Source organism: Antechinus flavipes, chromosome 2, assembly GCF_016432865.1.
Source record: "Antechinus flavipes isolate AdamAnt ecotype Samford, QLD, Australia chromosome 2, AdamAnt_v2, whole genome shotgun sequence".
NCBI classification, from domain to species: domain Eukaryota; kingdom Metazoa; phylum Chordata; class Mammalia; order Dasyuromorphia; family Dasyuridae; genus Antechinus; species Antechinus flavipes.
Genome location: NC_067399.1, coordinates 235,029,767 through 235,044,059, shown reverse-complemented (window position 1 = coordinate 235,044,059; position 14,293 = coordinate 235,029,767). Strand labels below are relative to the sequence as shown.

The window sequence follows — 14,293 nt, the reverse complement described above, 5'->3', positions numbered from 1 at the left end:
ATGAACCAAATCAGTTCCAATAGAGCAGTAATGAACTGAACCAGCTACGCCCAGCGAAAGAACTCTGGGAGATGACTATGAACCACTATATAGAATTCCCAATTCCTCTATTTTTGTCCTCTTGCATTTTATATTTCCTTTACAGGCTAACTGTACATTATTTCAAAGTCTAACTCTTTTTGTACAGCAAAATAACTGTTTGAACATATATACATATATGTATTGAACTTATACTTTAACATATTTAACATGTATTGGTCAACCTGCCATCTGGGGGAAGGGGTGGAGGGGAAGGAGGGAAAAAGTTGGAACAAAAGGATTTGTAACTGTCAATGCTGAAAAATTACCCGTGCATATAACTTGTAAATAAAAAAACCATAAAAAAAAAAAAAAAAAAAAAAACAAACTTTGAAAGACTTAATTCTGATCACAGTAGTAGCAAACCATGATTCTAGACCAGAAACATTGTATCATCTGAAAGGTGATAGACTCAAGATGCAGATTAGCTCACATATTTTAAGACCTTGTTACTGGATGAATATGTTTGCTTGAATATGCTTCCTTATTACGGGATTTTTCTTTTTTTTTGTAATGAGTGGAAGGAGGAAGAATATTAGCAATAGTGACATGCCCCAAAAAGAAGAAGTACCATTGCCATGCTTTTAAAAAAATGAACAAAGGAAAATAGAAGGAAGTTTAAAAGAAAGCACAGACACGCAAGACAGCTCTGAAAGTAATATGTTAAAATCATTGTATATATTTTTAAAAAGTAAATCATATGAATAGAGATTTGTACTTTTATAATACAATCCTCTTTTTATATTCTACTTTGCGTATGGAAATGCTCATTTTAAGTTCAGAATAAAAATACAATATAATGTAAAGTGCTATGCTAGCTGTTATGGTTCATATTCAATGATGAGTAGGTATGAGTTCAATCAAGGTTATATGATTGCTATGAACAAAGTGTTACAAGTTTTTAGTTTTCTCAGTAACATAAGTTAATTGAAATAGTTTCAAGAGAAATATTAAACTCTTGTGGGCAATTTTCCTTTACCCTTTAAAGGAAAAGAAAAAATTGAGACTCATAATTTATAATAGTTGCCAAAAAAATGAATTCTCTCACTGACAAGGCATTTACCAATTTAGAACTTTATTTTAAGAACCAAAAGAAACCTGAGATCAACTAGCCCACTTTCTTATTTTATAATTAATATAGGAGGTATAGGGAGAAAAATTGACCTGTTCATGATGACACTGGCAGCCAGTAGAAGTGACACGAGCCTGACCATGATGAGAAGAGTAGTCTCACAAACATAAAAGAACAGCTTGATATCCTTTAATTACTACATTAAAAAACAACTTCATTTTTACAACTTTATTGATTTACTACCTGATTAAAGCATGGAATATTTTAACAGTATTATACATAATATTTTTACATAGAAAACTTTACATAGCATTTCATATTATATAATTCTGCTCATTCTTTCAAAAATGTATACACCCATTGGATAAGGAATGCTTTTCATTAAATTATCAATATTAAATGCACTTAATTATAGCATGTAGATTAAATCAAAGTAGCTATTTAACTAATTTTTAGGCATTTTTAAGTAGGTAAAACATACAATTTTGCACATGAAATATATTTGATGCAATATGCAGAAATTTTTTTTTTTAAAAATCAGAACATAGAGAAAACATCTTTGATCAGTATTTGTTTTGACCAAAGTTTGCTAGCCACAGTCATTCTTTAGAATGCTCAGTTTCAATTTTTAAACTTCAAAGTTTCTGATGGAAAAACAGATTTGACTTTAAACAATATGTGTATGTATATATATATGTATATATATATATATGTATCTTAAAACATTAATGGAAAAATACATATTTAGGACCCAGCTTAAATTTAAAACCTATATCCACTTGCATCATAATAACAAACACTAGAAACGAATGAGAGATGGACACTCTTAGACTGAACTTTGTCAAAGCTATTTTAGCATTTTTTTTTTAGATCGCTTTTGAGGGCTGTGTCGCCATCATCAAATGAGATTTTAAAAAATATTTAGGTTATTTTCATTTTGTGCAAAAGTTAACCTTTTACCTAAATATTCTGACCTTTTTTCAACACTAGAGTATAGTATTCATAATGGCTATTCTTTGGTTATATTGGTATACAAGGATGGAAAGGGAACAACAAGATATTTTACCAGAAAAAATTCTGTCTAGAAATGTCCAATTTCCCTTCCTAGGTTCATCATCATGATGCCCATGGCTGTATAGTTCCCCATTTCACAATGAAGAAAAAAAAACAGATCTGGTGTATGAAACATTGACATTTTAAAAAATATTGCAGTCTAGAAACACAATCAAAATTTAAAGCACTGTAAAAAAAAAAAAAAAGATTGTGAGCTCTTCATTTCCCTAATCTACAGCTTTACTGCACGACAATCTTCACTAAAACAAGACACCTGAATATCACTTTCATCAATTTTTGAATAACAGAGGTCATAAGGACTCATAAGTAAGTAATCTAAGGAGAAGAATAAATTTATTCAAGAATTAGGCTGTGTTTAATCGCTTACTACTAGAGGCTAAGTGCTCTCAACAGCACTTTTCCAACCCAGCATCATGGAAACTGCTCTAGATGATTTTTATATCAAGCTTTAAGGTGCATTACCAGCAAAATTAAAATATTATGTACAAAATAAAGGCTTTTCCTTAAAATGATTTAAAAAAATAAATTTAAGCTTGAATATTCAAAAGGATAGCCTTGCAACACTGCCCCAGACTTCTGAGAAGAGAAATCTTGTGATTATTCATGAGTAGGTATTTAAAGAGTAACACAGGCATATTGTAGAGAATAATGCCCTGGCCAATATCATCTGACAAAAGCAACAGTAATACATTATAACCAAACCTCATTTAACATCAGGAAGTCCTGGTTACTGCTGGCTTGATTGTTCATTTATTACTTGGCTTCTGTGGAACTATCTGCCTCCTGCCCATGGTAATGTTACCTAATATTGCGTTTTCAAGGAATAAACTGAAGGCAATAGAAGCATGTGACTAATATGACTGAAAATTCTTAGGGTTCACCTTTAGTGAAACAATGGCACACTAAAAACACACATAAAGGTGTCTTCATGCAAAAGGGGCAGCCATTATGAGGATCAGAATGCACATGGATAGAGATGCTTGGTTTTCCTGGCTATATTAAATATAAACAAATATCAACTGAAAGTACTGTCATATATGCAACAACTTACAGCACCAGGGAATGAGTCTTTGTATTAAGTTGAATGTTGCTAGATAAAGAAGCAATGACTTCAAATATAAATAAGTTAGAAGCTACATTTAAAAAAATATTTGAATCATGGTAAAAATACCTATTTATTCCTTTCTACTGAATTCAATTTTCTTATGTGCATTTAATAACTTAAAGGCCCCACATTCTTATTATTTCTTTGGTAATAAAATTAAACTCTCTTAGGGGATAGGAGAAAGAAGTTGATATAGAATTCTAGCCAAAACCTGCTGGTCAAGGCTGCAAGAAAAAAAAAAATTAGTGAGAACTTTTATTAACAAAAGCACCAGGAATCTTATTCAAAAAAATTGAATCTATCAATCTACAAGCTGGTTTCCCAATATTATCAACCTCTAAAGCCCCAGAAATTTTTAATAAAACTAAACTAAAACTAGAGGAAATTGTTAGAAACAAATATATATTTAATAATTTTGAATAATACTTTTTATAATTCCCAGTACTGGTAGATGCAGCTCATGAAAGGGCTCAGATTGCACAGAGTAAGGATTTTATTTTCCTTGCCTATAACACATTAAGCCTGTGACCTTCCCATGATGAGTATTTAGATTATGGGCTTTTGACCACATTTTTGCAAAAAGAAAATCGTTTCAAGACCATTCCATCTATAGTTCAGGTACTTTGTAGTTAGGTTATTGCACTGTCAGCAGTGGGATGAGAATTCTAGAACCTAGTCCTAAGTATGTCACTAGGGGTGCAGTGCCTGATCCCTCTGTTTCCCAGCTGCCCTAACATTTTGACAATATGTGCTCACTTTAATTTAAGAACACTAACTTTGGGCACATGGTTTTTAGATCACAGTGTGATGCCTGAGGCCTCTCTCCCCAGAGTCACAACTAATAGATCCTACAAAGCTGTGATACTAACTATGGGGCACACTCTCAGTTCTGTAATAAAAATTAAAATATCCTGATATTTATTGTTGGAATATAAATTAACTCTGGCTAAATAGACATCTTCACTATTATTTAATATGCTATATTTAAGAAGAAATAGATTGAACAATAAATTCTGGAAATTTGTTTTTTTAATTTTCCATATTCATTCTGACTTCAGTTTGAGCAATTTCTCTCAGATGTTTGCCTTCCGATGGCTTAGCTCTAAGGTATTTAATACATAAAAGGAGGCACTCACTAGTCACTGTTACCACCCAATCCTAACTGTAGCACATTTAAACTTTTGATAAAAGCTGTTCATAAAATACTTTTAAAAAACACTCAGACAGCAAGAGGTAAATCTCCTTTCCCCCTACTTTCTACAAACTAGGCTCACAATAGCTGATCCAAAACTAACACATACCCAATCTGATCTAGCTTAGTGTACACTCAAAGAACAATAAAAAACATCCAGCCTAGTTTTTAGGTGGCAGTGTGCCATTACAATATATTTTATTAACATACTCTCTAAACAGCACAATCCTATACAACTATAGTCAGTATTTTCAAAGATAGAAATTCTTTTGATAAATCATTTACAACCAATTATGTGAATTAGATAGAAAATGACAGTATCTTTCAACAACAGATTTGACAGACTTGAATCAGCAAACAAGAACAGAATGATAGGGATGAAACAAATAAGACTTCAAATTTGACTATTAACTCAGTATGCAACAATTTAAATCAAATATTACCAACCCTTAATTAAGATACTTTTATGAGATGCTCCTTGTTGGCCAGAGTAGGATGGACACTTTTCCAAATCAGTTTGAAATGCAAAATGCTGCTTCCTTGGTTTCACAGTAAAGCACCAATGAGCATTTCTCTCCCTTTTCAACAGAGGCATTACCAAAGCTTGGCAGAGGGTCAGTAATGATCAATCTTGCTTGGAGCTACCAGGCTGGCAGCTGTGTCCCCGTTAGCTGTAATGGCTCTTTTGGAATCCATATTTTGTACACGGCACCTATACGGAGGAAAAACTTCCGCAAAACAGCTCGAAGCTCAGGGATCAAGTCAAACTGCATAATTTCACATAGATAGGGGTAGTACATGGAAGCATGTGCTTTAAACTGGAAAGAAAAAAAACATTTGTGAATCCAATGAGAAGCTCATTTACAGAATTACAGGTGCTATCATTTGTCTTTTCCAAGTACTCATGGATAACAAGTATTTGATAACATAATCATTCACTAGAATCTGCATTCGGCTTTAGAACAAATTCCTCATAATATATTTGCCAGAAAACATTATCTTCACTGGAAAATTATATTTTTAGATTTTTTTGCCTGTCATTTTAACTGGTACTAAAAAAACAAATAAAGGTATTCAAACATTTCTTGGACTATACTACTTAGGATCTCAATAACTTGAATCCTGGACACCAGAGTCATTTTGTAGTAGAGTGTAATTTTAAATTCTTAACCAATTTCATAGCTCATACTTTTCTCCAAATCAATGTGTGTTGCTAAAATTGTTAACTAAAACCCAACTCTAAATTTAAAATGTTCAGAGATGGATGACTTAAGCAAAACACAATGAGCAGATTTAACAGCAAAATACATTAAACAAGAATATTTACCTTTTCATCACTTATTTTGAGCGTTTTGGTTAGAAGTAAGAGTAATAGACTCGTCCAGGCCTCTCGATGGCTTTCGGAATTTACAGTAATAAAATAACCAAGAGCTTCACTACAAACACTAGGGGAAAAATCAAAGAGGAAGATACTTACATAAATTCAATTAATAAACATTAATCAAATGTTTACTAGGAACAATCTACTATTCTATTTTTCTAAACACATCTTGTACTTTTCTATCTGGCTTGTGCATTATTCCCTTTCATTAGAATGCCATCTTCCTCTGTTACCACCTGCTGACACATCTCCTTCAAAACACAATTCAATTATCCCTTTTTAGAATTTTTCTTTCTTCTTCAAATTTTATTTTCAATTTCAATCAATTCAATTTTCAATAGAAATTCATGTAAAAATAGTTTAACATTCATTTTCCCCTTTTTAAAATAGTATTTTATTTTACCAACTAAATGCAAAGATAGTTTTCATCATTAACCTTTGCAAAACCTTATATTCCAAATTTTTCTTCTCTTTCCCCTTCTCTCTTCCCCAAGATAGCAAGCAATCCAATATAGGTTGAACATTAACATTTGCAATTCTTCTAAACATATCTCTAGATTCATCATGCTGAGCAAAAAAAATCAGATCAAAAGGAAAAACAAAAAACAATGAAAAAAATGAAAAAGTATTTGCTTTGATCTATATTCATTCTCTGTAATTCTCTCTCTGGATGCAGTTAGCTCTCTCCATCACAAGTCCATTGGAATTGCCTTGAATCAATCGCCTCATTGTTGAAAATCACCAAGTCCATCACAGTTGATCATCACATAATCTTGTTTGGCATTCATTTTTGTAAGACATTGTGTTCCAAATTTTTCTCCCTCCTTCATTTATTGCTCTCCCCACCCAAGATAGCAAGCAGTCTGATATAGGTTAAATATGTGCAATTCTTTTAAACTTGTTTCCAAAAAATCCAAACCAAACAAAAAAACCCAAAATCTTTTTCTATAAAGCCTTTCCAGATTTTCTTAGATAGGTACATTCTATGTTGCATCTGTCTCTCAGAGTTCTGCAACCCTCTTATACACCTGTCAGATGTGATTTGTGTTATAGATATTGGTATACATGTGTTATTCTCTCCTCTTAGAAGCTCCTTGAATGTAGTATATATTATTTATCTCCAGGCCCGCAAAGACCTAGCATAGTATATAATACTGATACTCTATAGATGTTTAATAAAAATCTATTAAATGAATAATAGTGCCTGTGGAAATATAAAAATAAATAACATGTATATAGTACTTTAAAGTTTACAAAGTACTTTTCTTACAACTACTCTGGAAAATTTTTAGGGCATATTTCTAAATGAGTCTCCTAAAATCACTATATTTTAAAGTTTCAGAGATCAGATCTGAACCCCAATATCAAATCCAAGTCTAAATGTTATAATGGAGAAAAATTAAATGGGTTACTGCTCATCTAGGGTCACAGTATACTATTCATTTATGCATCAGACATTTAATGAGTATTTCAGGAGTGTGGGAGGAACTATAGCAGCAAAAAAACAATCTGCACAATGGTCTCTGGAAAGACAAGGTCTCTCTACACATTAAAAAATGGGATAACTAATTGCAAGTTAATATATATGCACAATGTACATAGTACACACATAAAGTCCATATAAACCAAGCATACAGAAGATGGAGCAAAGATTATACAGAAAACCCAATTTTCTTATGGTTTTATGAGCTGCATTTTCTCCCACCAAATACATTACTGTTTCTACTCTCAACCTTATCCTCATTTTGTTTTCTGTCACAAAAGAAGTTTTACCATCTTCTTAGGAGGCTATGAAATCTTCTCTAGAGATTCATAAATAGATACATAACTACCTGTGGAACACATTTTAAGTACAAGTGTGATATTTTGAGATCCCTTTCTGCCACTAAATGTAATAAAAAGGCTTTTAAAAAACCAAGCAAGATTTATGAAAATTTCATCAGAAAATTAATTGTGAAAAAAACATTGGACAGGTATTAGAAAATCTTGGCTCTAGCCTCTACATGTTGTGTGACTATGAGAAAGACATTTAACCTCTGAACCTCAGTTTCTTGTTCTGTAAAATGAGGACATTAAAGTTTGTTACTGTTTCACAAGACAGTTCTATAGATCTTAAAATGCTATGGAAATATACACTGTTATTATTGTGTCAGGTATTACTATAACATGGGGGACAACATAATGATTTTATATTTATAAAGGGTTCTTTGAAAACACTTAGTTTTTTAAACTGTTTATTGATGACATTTAATTTTCTTCTTATAACCACCTGGTAAGGTAGGAAGGGAACATTTTAACATAGAACCTTTTTTAGAGCTGTATGCTGTCCAGGGTTTAGTGTACTCAACTCCCCAACTCAACCTCACAGAGGTCTCTCTGCCCAAAGTCATGAAGTTAATACTAAGGTGTAGAGTTGACAGTAACTCATGTCTACTGAATCTATATCCAACTTTTTTTTTTTCTGTATATGCTGCCATGTCTCAATTTGACTGGCATTACAATCTCCATCTTACTGATGAGTAAATGGATTTCAAATAAAAGTTTAGGGATTAAGGCAAGGTCAAACAGCAAGCTAGTAATAGACATATATTGATTCTAGAAAGACCAGGGCATTTCCCACTGTATTAGATTTTCTTCTGACTTCAAATCCACCTTGCACTAGACAATTACTGTTTGCACTATACAAATACTGTTTATATGTATGTGTACATGTATACATACAAACACACACACATGCACACAAACTTAAAAAAAAATACTCTTTCTTATTCCCTTCCTCATTAAATCAGGGATGTCCACCTCTTCTCCTCCCCCCCTTTTTTTGAAAAAAAAAAAAAAACAAAAAAAACAAAAACCGTCATACGTTAAAAGTCGATGCTGTATTTCCTCCCAAGAATCTTTGCGGTTTTCATCAACATACATTCGGAAGAGGATTCTTAAACAACATGCCAGACTGCTGGTCTCTTGTTTTAAAAGATTGGGTTTAGATTTGCCTTTAAATCCTAAAAGTAATGAATACAAAATAAATATATTTGGAATAATTTTTAAAAACAGTTCAGAAGGAACATGAAAACTTTAAACACATGCTACTTTTTAAAATATATTTTTATACATTCATACTCTTGGCACACCTGGTAATAAAATAAATAACAATGTCTTATAGCATTAAAGTGATCACATTTATTTCCTCCTTAAATATAGTAGCTCTTTATGATACAATTGCAGATTTCTATTTTAAGGGGTTTTCTTTGATTTCATTGGTATTGGATACTTTGTTTTCAGCAACTCACAGTCTTGGAGAGCTGCCCAGGACCCTGAGAAAAGGGACCTTCCCAGAATCACACAGTCAGTGTCAGACAGAAGCAGGATTTGAATACAGGTTATCCTGACACTCTGGACACTATGGCAATGCCCCTTTTCAGTTTTATGATATAAAGATAATTTAGTAAAGCAGTAAAAATGGGTAGAGTATAGACATTTTCAAAATAAATCAAAGGAATTAACCAAGTCAAATGTACAAATGATCTATGCAAGCCATTGACATCATTATCTTCAGTGACATTTAACTATATATGAATATAAGAATAAAATCTGGGGTTCAGTGATGAAAGGAGCCATCTATAGCTAGAGACAGAGAGAACTGTGGGAACTGAATGTGGTTCACAACATAGCATTCTCACTCTTTTTTGTTGTTGTTTGCTTGCATTTTATTTTCTTTCTCTCTCTCTTTTTCCAGTTTGTTTTGATTTTTTTTGTGTGGCACGATAATTGTATAGAAAAGTATGCATATATTGGATTTAACATATATTTCTACCACATTTAACATGTACTGGAATGCTTGCCATCTAGGGGAGGGCGTGGGGAAAGAGGGGGAGGGAAGAAATGGAACACAAGGTTTTACAAGGGCTAATGTTGAAGAATTTTCCACTCATATGTTTTGAAAAATAAAAAAGCTTTAATAAAGGGGAGAAAAAGAATAAAATCTGGGGAAATTTGAGAAAATGGGGTAGGATGTTTGTTTTGGGCAAAAAGGCTATACAAGATACTTTTTAAAGGCACATTTTATAGAGATGAAGCCACTTCAATAGTATAACAAAGAGGATTAAGAAAAAGCAGAAAATTCAAGTATCTCTTATTACCTCCTCATGTTCACACCCCCACTTTTGTAATTTGGGAGAAGAAAACCAAAAAAACTTTCAGTTTCTCCCTGACCCTTTAAATATCCACATATAATCTTCTTTTATGGCACATTTTTCTTTTAATAATATTTTCTTTTTTCAAATACATGCAAAGATAGTTTTCAACATTCACCTTTGCAAAACTTTGTCTCAAAATATTCTCTTTCCACCCTCCCCAAGACAGCAAGTAATTTGATATGGGTTAAACATTCTTCTAATTCTTCTAAACATATTTCCATATACATCATGCTGTGCAAGAAAAAAATCAGATCAAAAGGGAAAAAACCTCAAGAAAGGAAAAAAACCCAAGCAAACAAACAACAAAATGGTGAAAATACTATGCTTTGATCCACATGCAGTGTCCACAGCTCCCTCTTTGAGTGCAGATAGCACCTTCCATCCTAAGTCTATTGGAATTCATAGCATACTTTTAAAGTGAGATTGATTATATGAATTTGATTTTCATTTTCTAAAACATTTCTCCCCTAAACAATTCAAGTAAAATAATATTGTCTGGCTACAGTACAAAATATAAATCACTTAAGTTAGCACTCTGTCCCATTCTTAATTAATAAAATTCAATTTTTATTTACCTGCTCTCCACAGGACTGTTCGTTGTTCATAATTTGAGTTAAAGGCCTTTGAGAATGAATGAGACTCTTGCAAACAATCTAGTAATTTAAAAAGATGCTGTGAAGACATGTATTTATACATCCCTTGATCCTCTGTGTCTATGTGAATATCGGCATCCAGTGTGTCTCTCTAGGAAATGAGTAGGCACAATTGAGGACATCATAGGATTTACAAAAGGAAGATAATTTAGATGAAGTAGTTTTTACATATTGGCAAGTAAGGAGGCTATGATTTGATATTAGACAGTAATACAACTGTAAGAAAAATACTGCCTTTTGGCAGGGAAGAGAATGAATACCCACTGACGTATTTGCAATCGACTGCTTCTAGTTTAAGCAAGGTGAGTAATAATACAGTTATTCCTTCAACATCACAGAGTTAAAGGGTACAATCTGGAAAATCTGCATAAAACTTTTTGGCCCTCCCTTTGTACCAAAGAGGAAGTCTGAATTTTTTCTTTTTCTTTTTTGGGGTATTAACAGTAGTACCCTATTGTAAAATTTGAATTAAATATTTTGGTTATAGATTCTGTGTCATCTGCTGGTCTTTGTGTGTCATCTGCAGCTTCCACAAAACTCCTCCCAAATTCCCATTTAATGCAAAACCATGACATAGTGAAACTGTGATGGGGAAATCTGTGATGTAAAAAAGATAACAATAGTTGATATTGCACTTAAAAATGTTTACAGAGTGTTTCAAAATACATTTTATTTGATTTTTCACAGGTCTGTGAGGTATGAATTACCCCTATTTTACGTATGAGAAAACTTGAGTTCAAAAAAAGGCAAAGTGTTCTTACTCAAGAACACACAGAACCAGAACTTGAATATAGGTTATCTGCCTGTGTTTATGCCATGACACTGGTTAGTCTTTAGCTCCCACTTGAACATTTCTCCCAATGGGGGCTTAGTGATTTCTTTATGGGGTCACTCTTCTTCTTCATCCATATTTTATCTTAGTGTTTTCTTGGTGTACTGCAATCTTATTCCTTTTCTTTAGTATGCTTCAGAATCTCTCAGTCTCACTTTTTTTCCACATGCCCAATTCCTACCTATCCCCTTCCTAAGTCCGATTCAGATGCCATCTTTTTTAGGAAGACTCTCTAGTTAACCCATATTGTTTTTTTTTTTTAATAACTTTTTATTGATAGAACTCATGCAGGGTAATTTTTTACAACATTATCCCTTGCATTCACTTCTGTTCCGATTTTTCCCCTCTCTCCCTCCATCCCCTCCCTCAGATGGCAAGCAATCCTTTACATGTTGAATAGGTTACAGTATATCCTGGGTACAATATACGTGTGCAGAACCGAACAGTTTTCTTGTTGCACAGGGAGAATTGAATTCAGAAGGTATAAATAATCCGGGAAGAAAAACAAAAATGCAAACAGTTTATATTCATCTCCCAGTGTTCTTTCTTTGGGTGTAGCTGCATCTGCCCATCTTTGATCAATTAAAACTAAATTAGCTCTCTTTATCAAAGAGATCCACTTCCATCAGAATACATCCTCAAAGAGTATCATTGTTGAGGTATATAATGATCTCCTGGTTCTGCTCATTTCACTTAGCATCAGTTCATGTAAGTCTCGCCAGTCCTCTCTGTATTCATCCTGCTGGTCATTCCTTACAGAACAATAATATTCCATGACGTTCATATACCACAAATTACTCAACCATTCTCCAATTGATGGGCATCCATTCATTTTCCAGCTTCTAGTCACTATAAACAGGGCTGCCACAAACATTTTGGCACATACGTTAACCCATATTGGTAAAGACTTTCCCCTTCAGCTCTTACCTGTGTTAAACTCATCTTCTCACTAGAACAAGTTCCCTGAAGGTAGGGTTATTTTCCTATATAAACCTTGTTAACACCTCCAATGATGAGCAAAAGTACTCTGCATCTGATGGACACTTACCAAATGTTCTATTATCAATAAAAATAAAAGGGAGTTTGGGTGGACAGATGCATTGCTCTAAACATGAAACCTTACCTGAGCTGCCACCATGTGCTCAGCATCTTCCTTTTTGCTGGTTGCTGGATAGAATACTATGTTGTCAATGGTCTGTATCAATTCCAGCTGAACTACACACTTGATCAGGAGGCTAGCAAACAGTTTCTGGTCTATGTGGAAAGACAAATTGAAAGCCAAAATAAAACAGTAGTTAAAGCAGAAATTAAGGCCATGAAACTTTAATTAAATTTGGATATAACACATAACCAGAAATAGACAATGACGCTATATAGATTTAGTTTGGGCTGAAGATGTGTGAATTTCAAAAACTAGCTTAAAAATGGCTGATCCCTTTCTAGATGAAGCTAGTTAGCATGGAGCTTATTTATGAGAAATTAGAAACCAAGGAAATTGATAAAGGGCAGCTCCCAATTGTCAAGATTGTCATGGAGTACATAAACAACAAGTGACTTGACTGTTACCCAGTTCACATTCATTCTGAAGGCTCTGTGAAGAGCCACCCACTCAGGAGACATCTCATCTATTGAAAACTTCCTGATTGTTTCTTTATCCCTAGTCTCTCATCCTTCTCTGTTTAACCTCTTTGTATATGTCACAGTCCAATGTATAGTACAACCATCTGTGACTATCTCTGAAATGGACTACAAGCTACTTAAAGGCAGGGGCTCTGCCCTGTGTAATTTCTGATTTTCTATCACTTAGCACAGAGATATTTCAAAAGCTATTGGGAAATTCTTAAAGAAAAAAATTTGAATTTACTTTAAAAATAAACATTCTGTCTTGTGCTTTCAGAGATGTTAAGGGCCTCTATCACAATCACTCTCTCCTTAACAAATCCCATACGACAGCTTTATTTACATTGAAATGTTTTCTTACCAACCCTCTTCTACTGTCCTAAATATGAAGTCTTCTGCTGAGAAGTCTTTCCTGAAACTGATTCCTCTTTCATCTGAATACCTAATAGTCTGTCTTCCTTCTGTGTAATAGTTATATTCTTGTTTACCTTATATTTATCTCATTTCTCTGCTTCCAGAATCTTATCACTGTATCTTTCTTTTTTAGCAAAGTGTTACTTGTGCAGTATACACTTAAATATTTTTAAATTAATGAACAATAGGGATATCAAAACTAAAAGGTTTGAGAATAATGATGATGATATTGATAATAAAATCTAATCTTACTTGTATATGATCTTCCTTTCCAGCTATCATCAGTTGGATTAGAAATTTGGCTCTGACCTCTCTCAGAGGGATTTTTATCTATACTGCTTAAAGATTGGCGATCCAAATCCAGATCCTAGAAGTTTATGAGAAAAAAAGATTATTTACTAAGCATTTTATTCTTTAAGCAGGATTTCATTTTTACAATGCACTTAACATCTCTGGCAAAGCTTACATTTAACTTTCTCACTTGTTTCAAAGTTTATAACAAATGCTCACTACAGTGCCCTTAAAGCACTGAGAGAAAAAGAGTTTGAATTATTTTTCCCTTCAAAAATTTCAATTTTATCCTTTTTAAATTTTAAATACTTAACATCTATTCTTTAGGAATAAAAAACATATTTAATTGAAATCTATTATTTTTTATATTTATTTTTTACACTAT

At 33.0% G+C, this 14,293-nt stretch overlaps 1 protein-coding gene across 1 annotated transcript in view; it reads right to left on the bottom strand.

Moving 5' to 3' along the window:
- Positions 1 to 1,136: 1,136 nt before the first annotated feature.
- The window catches only part of ARFGEF2 (ADP ribosylation factor guanine nucleotide exchange factor 2), a 108,261-nt gene continuing 95,104 nt past the window's right edge, over positions 1,137 to 14,293 (bottom strand). The window contains exons 34-39 of the mRNA XM_051976533.1: positions 13,870 to 13,984; positions 12,707 to 12,837; positions 10,674 to 10,842; positions 8,766 to 8,904; positions 5,849 to 5,966; positions 1,137 to 5,339 (exon numbers count right to left, since the gene is read on the bottom strand). Of these exons, the coding sequence (XP_051832493.1) occupies positions 5,163 to 5,339; positions 5,849 to 5,966; positions 8,766 to 8,904; positions 10,674 to 10,842; positions 12,707 to 12,837; positions 13,870 to 13,984 (849 nt within the window). The 3' untranslated portion in view covers positions 1,137 to 5,162. The remainder of the gene's footprint in view (positions 5,340 to 5,848; positions 5,967 to 8,765; positions 8,905 to 10,673; positions 10,843 to 12,706; positions 12,838 to 13,869; positions 13,985 to 14,293) is intronic.